Source organism: Pinus tabuliformis, chromosome 5_1, assembly GCF_031772625.1.
Source record: "Pinus tabuliformis cultivar Carrire ecotype Pingquan chromosome 5_1, CPIR1, whole genome shotgun sequence".
Lineage (NCBI taxonomy): Eukaryota > Viridiplantae > Streptophyta > Pinopsida > Pinales > Pinaceae > Pinus > Pinus tabuliformis.
In genome coordinates, this window is record NC_142305.1 from 223,323,823 (window position 1) to 223,330,473 (window position 6,651).

The window sequence follows — 6,651 nt, forward strand, 5'->3', positions numbered from 1 at the left end:
TTAGTGTTTTTTAAACAATACTTAGATAATGGAATCTGGTTGCAGAAACAACTTAAAAATAGACTTAAAACAATCAAAATTAGCTTTGCATGTTAAAAATAAGCATAAATCAATCAAAAACATCAATTTTGTAAATGGGAGTTTCCCTTCTTTTCAACCCTTATAAAAACAAACTAAAGTGAAAACATACATTAAAAACATTACCAAACTATAAACAATTTAATGTTTTGCAATATTTTTGTAAAAGCAATCTAAAATAAGAACTTGCATTAACAACATGATAAAACTATATATATATATATATATATAATTATAATTATAACATTAAACCCCTATCTATATATATATATATATATATATATATATATATATATAATTATAATTATAATTATAATTAATTATAATTATAATTATAATTATAATTATAATGTTAAAACCTTAAATCCAAAAAGTCAGAAATAAAAAATAAAAAATTACCAACCAATATGGAGCTTAATTTGTTAAATTCAAAATTGAAATAAAATCTGATAACAGCAAAATTAAAATTTAAAAAAAAAAAACTCAAAAAATATTTATTTAAAATCTATATTAATAAAAAATAAAAATCAAATCCAAAATAACACTAAAATTCAAAGAAATACATTACTAAATGACTAAATACCAACTTACTCGCATTTTGTTTAAACTTTAAAAACCTGAAAAAAAAATTCAGTGTGTCATCATTGTCAAAGCTCACCAAAAATGCATGCAACAGTCTGGAGGGTTGTTCTTTCAAAAAAAAAAATGAATAATCATATTTTTATTTTTAAATTAAAATAAAAAAATAAAAAAAAATTATTTTAATTAAAACATATTAAAATAGTCTATCAGATTTTAGATAAATGATGATCACATATTTTATTAAAACATTTTTTTGATATGAAATCACCAATTCAATTCGGAGGAATTGAAATGAATAATCATATTTTTATTTTTAAATTAAAAAAAAAAATTAAAAAAAAAAAATTATTTTAATTAAAACATATTAAAATAGTCTATCAGATTTTAGATAAATGATGATCACATACTTTATTAAAACATTTTTTTGATATGAAATCACCAATTCAATTCGGAAGAATTGAAAATATACTTTATTAAAACACTCTTTGATATGAAATCACCAATTCAATTCCTCCATATAAAATCACCAATTCAATTCCTCCATATGAAATCTCCATATGAAATCACCAATTCAATTCGGAGGAATTGAAATGATAGATAACAAAATCTTTGATATGAAATCACCAATTCAATTCGGAAGAATTGAAATGATAGATAATATCTCCGAATTGAAATGATAGATAATATTTTGTTGGGGGTTCATGTAAGATTAATACTTAACCCTTACCAAACATCCGGACGGCTTTTCAGAAAAAGGAAAAGTAAAGGTCGATCAGAGATTAGTACTTTACCTTTAAAAAGTTGGTGTAATTTTAAGTGTCACCTTTGAGGTTAAAGTAAAAACTTTTAACTTTACAAAAAGTGGGGTAAATTATCTTTATCTTTGAGTACATCATGTTTACCTTTACCACAAAGGTTAGTTAATTTTCTCTTTTACGGTTCACGTGAGATTAAAACTTTACCTTTACGGAACATGGGGTAAATCCTTTGTCATCATGTTACATTGATACTTACCTTTACCAATCACCGGGTAAATTTGCGCACCTTTACGAAAGGTAGAGTGTATATCACGAAAAGCGGGAAAATTTGTGTGGGGGTAAATATTTGATTTTTTTTGCTCATGTAAGTTTTGTATTTTATTTTTATAAAATAATTTATTTTAATAATTTATTTATTTTATTTTTAAAGATGAGGCGAGTGTTGCAAAAAAAGTTAAATTTTTTTAAATATATTTTTTATTTAAATTTAATATGAAACTTTTGAAATATTATTATATTCAATAACCCACAAACTATTATGTAATTATATTTTCAAAAATTACATTATATACCCAGAAATATATCCAATAAACCCACGATCTTTGTGATTATATTTTCAAAATAACCTATACCATATTATTTCTTAAAAAAATATTCAAAAACCACAAACTATGATGTCATTATATTTTCAAAATAACATTATATATCCAGAAAATATATCTAATAACCCACCATCTTTGTGATTATTTATTATTATATTTTCAAATAGAAAATATATTCAATAACCCACAAACTATTATGTGATTATGTTTTCAAAATAACCCACCATCTTTGTGATTATTTATTATTATATTTTCAAAATAACATTATATACCGAGAAAATATATCCAATAACCCACAATCTTTGTGATTTTTTATTATATCCAATAACCCACAATCTTTGTGACTTTTTATTAAATTTATTTTTAACCATATTTTTTTAAGTTATTTATTTAGATTCAAGATTAAAACCCATCCAATAACCCATAAACCATTGTCTCAATATTATTTAACTTCAAGATTAAATGTTCAGAATCCCCAAATATATATATATATATATATATATATCCAATAACCGACAATGCCGTTGAACGACTTGTCGTTGTCATTCTGCATGATAATAACCTAATCATCCTATTTTATAACATAATATCTCATTATTATATCTTTAATCATTACATTTGATGAGATTTCCACATTTATTTGATAATTAAAACATATTATTGTTAACGGCTACCCAAGTAATCCCTCCTCAATATATTCACAGTAGAGTTACAGTTAACAGTTTAGGGTATTAAACCCCCAACAGACATGAGATTTAACAGGAAAATTTGCAGACTCGAACAACATTTTACAGTGATTGATATATATAACCGTATTTCACATTACATGCCAGTTGTTTCTTTGTTTCTTTCTTTATCTACAAGACATGGGACGCTGCTCTCCTCCTTCGGAGAAGATGTCAAATAAACTACAGTTAGTGCTTGCACAATCTCTTTCCTGGTTCTCATCATCCGCATACTCATAATACTCAGGCGCCTGGAGTTGCTGCAACATGAACCAGTTGCTGTAACTGTTAGCAGCAAGCTGGTCTTCAAGCTGCCACAACCCTTCCAAATTACAAGCAGCATTTGAGTCTCCCAGCACCTGGCTCTCCGCCACAGCAGAATAAGCGTCCTCGTACACAGAGGGGCTGGGCGGAATGCCGAGCTCGTCATCCGAAGCCCTCAGCAGGTAACTCATTTCATCCATATGCGAGAGGTCGGGGGATCGAATCTCCTCGACTCTGTTGGAACTACTGATTTCATTATTCCAGAGGTCGGGGGATCGAATCTCCTCGCCTCTGCTGGAGCTGCTGATTTCTTCCTCCAGACTCTTCATAACACCGCAAAGATGAGCCTCCTCCGCGGCGCCTCTGCTGGAACTGCTGATTTCTTTATCCGAGAGGTCGTCGGGGGAACGAATCCCCCCGCCTCTGCTGGAACTGCTGATTTCTTCCTCCAGACTCTTCATAACACCGCAGAGAACCTCCTCCGCGGCCACAAACTCTTCACCATTACGTTCCTCGCAGTCCCCCTCCTCCTCCTCCTCCTCCAGAATATTGATCAGCTCCTCCGCCCGAGGGCTCAGTCCCGGAAAGAAACGCTTCAGCCGCGGCGAGCCGCTCTCTGCCTCCTCACCTTCGTCTCCATCCCTAGCGTGCTTACTACCAGAACTAGACATCATATCTCTCTCAGACTCGAACCTCCAACGTCAAGAAACTCGCGAGATCTTTGAAACGGTATTGCGCTCGCCGCTGATATAAATAGAGCGGGGGGCAGAGATACCGATCAAGATTTAATAATAATAATAATAAATATTATTCATTATTATTAGTGGGGGAACGTTGGAAGCACGCACCGATGTGCCTGGGGAATGGGCAACCACTCAGGCGAACTCTACAGAGCGTGACAGTTGTACGGAGTCCAGGCTGGCCGGCGTGATCTGACAAGCTGCATGCCGTGACACGTGGTTCCGATTTTTAAAAAACCCTGCAAGATTCCCATTTTTCCCACCACACCTGTTGGACGGACCGTTTACCCACGTCCTTTTGCCTACGTGGACGTCGCTTTAGTCAAAGATAGCAGAGAAACTGGCGGTGGCAGAGGCGCCTTTTTAAGCGTAATATGCGCGGCAGATGCCATCGTGGACACCGAGGCCTGCACAGTTTTTAGGCTTTCCGTTTCCGAGTCCCGACGTTTTTAGCGGATATATTGTATTTTTCTCCACTCAAGAGATATGGTTGGAACTGAATTTAGAAAATTAAAATAAACAAGCAACAGGAATTTTTTATTTATTTTTTAATATTAAATTTTGGAAACGCAATCGGGGATCTCAAGGATAACCCCTGGACACGTGCATCTGTAACTCCGCTTTTCTTTCCACCGAAATAGGTGGACATTGAACCTAGTTTTCAACCACCATGTGACCCTGCCCCCCAACCCATGAGGTTCCACCTAAAAGGCAGGAAAATGCCCTCCCCCAACCATACCTGAAAAGTCAGACACTACCAACCCAACTAAGGTTGGTCTGCCTTCAATTTCTTAAATGAGTTTTTCAAGTTTCATGTTCATCCAAACTTAACCAAATCCATACAGTTTCCACCTCTCTAGAAGAAATGTTTACCTTCAAGGTAATCCAATTGGTAAAGCAAACAACTTGACATGAGATTCTATTTTTCTCTCTTTTTGTCATTTTCCAAAGAAATGGATGGGTGGGAATTTAATTTTTTCCTTTCTACATTATAAATTGGAATTTTGAGTAGTAGCATATGCACATTTCCCTATATTTTGTTGTATATTATGTGGTCAAATTATGGTCTCTTGTGCTATAAACAAAAATGACTTATATATCAATTAGGTGGTGATTAGTATATGTACTAAAATTAGATTTATACATATTTTTTTACAAGAAAAAAAATAACATATTTACATTTCATATATTAATATATAAAATAGTATCTTATACTACAAACAAAAAAGACTTGTACATCAATTTGATATGTACTATAATATCTAATACATAGTACCGTGTAACTTTAAAAATTATATTATATTATAATTTTAAAAATGTATAAATAATTAAATAGTAAATTACTATACTATAAATTTCTTACTGCCATTAAAAAAAATTGAAAATGGTTACAATTATGCTACACAATGTCTCTCATCTTTGATATGTCATCCTTCCCTTTAAAATAAGTAACAAGATCAACCTTAATCTAAAGTGGATTTGTATTGAAATTATTTTTTTATTAAGTTATAGTTATATAATCATTTTATAAAATGTTTAGTGTGCACACTTTTTTCTTTAAGAAAATGTCAAAGCATTAACCTTTGGATAATGTGAAATCAAGTGCAAGAATGTCTTATGTCTTTAAGAATGTCTTATGTTTTTGGTGTTTGGTTATGTTATTATTATTATTAATATTATTATTATTATTGTTATTGTTATGATTTTCTTGTTTTTATAACAAAATGAGTTTATTACTAAAAAAAATTGTTAATTAACATTACATAACATATATAGTTTTTGACATGAGATCTTATCCCTTTGAAATGAAGAACAATGTCAACTTATTATCTAATGCCTATTTGTATTAAAATTATTTTTATGATTTAATTCCAACCAATGGTGCTTAGAGTTAGAATCCTTCCACATAATGGGTTTTCAATTTGTACGCTTCTCTATCTAAGAAGATGCTAAATCATTAACCTTTGAAGAATGTGCAACCAAGTGGTTGTTGTTATATATAGAGATCATTCATCAATTTAGTGTCTAGTTAGGTTGTGACCTTAAAAATTAGATTATTATTGTTACTATAAATTTCTTACTTCTATGTAAAAAATGAATCAACTAGTGCAATTTTTGTAATATAAAACTACACACTGTGTAGTCTTTGACATGAAATCTTTCCCCTTGAAACAAGGAACAAGGTCAATCTCTAATCTAAAAACAATATACATCAAAAATATTTTTGATTCAATTCCAATTAATGGTGCTTAGAGTTGGAACCCTTCCACAAAATGGATTTTCAATTTCTATACTTCTTTGTTGAAAAGGATGTCAAAACATTAACTTATAAAGAATGTACAACTATGTGATTATTGTTGTAAACAAACATATAATGAAAAACACATCTTAGAATCATATATAGTCAAATTAATCAAACTAAAAAGCATATCATAACCATAAAATATTAACTAACATTATGCAATTAATTAGAAGAATAAATAAATTATTGTGCTAATTCAAATTTGCAACAATCTTATCAGATGCATGACATGTAGATATATCTTATTGTACACAAAGCCAATAAAAAAATTATTATGTGTACAATATATTACGATATGGTACAAATGTCACCCCTAATTTCCTTTAGTATGCAATTGTGTCTATAAATACATTTTCAGTAAGTTGAAGTTACATTATTTGAGTCCATCAATCAACGTTGAAATATGCATGAGCATTTCAACTACCTGAGAACGTGTCTAAATACATAGAAGACTAAAGTATTTCTTAAATGAAGTCATAAAGAGCTTTTTGTCCAATTTATTCATCCTAGCTCAACAACTATGCTTAAATAAGCCCTATAATGAAAGGCAATGTGTTCATAGTTCAACATTTTTTGTCCAAAGGTGATCGATATATTCCA

At 30.6% G+C, this 6,651-nt stretch overlaps 1 protein-coding gene across 1 annotated transcript; it reads right to left on the reverse strand.

Moving 5' to 3' along the window:
- Positions 1–2,728: 2,728 nt before the first annotated feature.
- LOC149164221 (uncharacterized) lies at positions 2,729–3,745 on the reverse strand. Its single transcript, XM_089430885.1, has one exon. It carries the CDS (start codon positions 3,681–3,683, stop codon positions 2,874–2,876), a length of 810 nt encoding a protein of 269 aa, XP_089287011.1. The 5' UTR covers positions 3,684–3,745; the 3' UTR covers positions 2,729–2,873.
- Positions 3,746–6,651: the final 2,906 nt, after the last annotated feature.

Bases quoted from the DNA above. Each gene is read 5' to 3' on its own strand.
- LOC149164221 (XM_089430885.1), bottom strand. From the start codon at position 3,683: ATGATGTCTAGTTCTGGTAGTAAGCACGCTAGGGATGGAGACGAAGGT.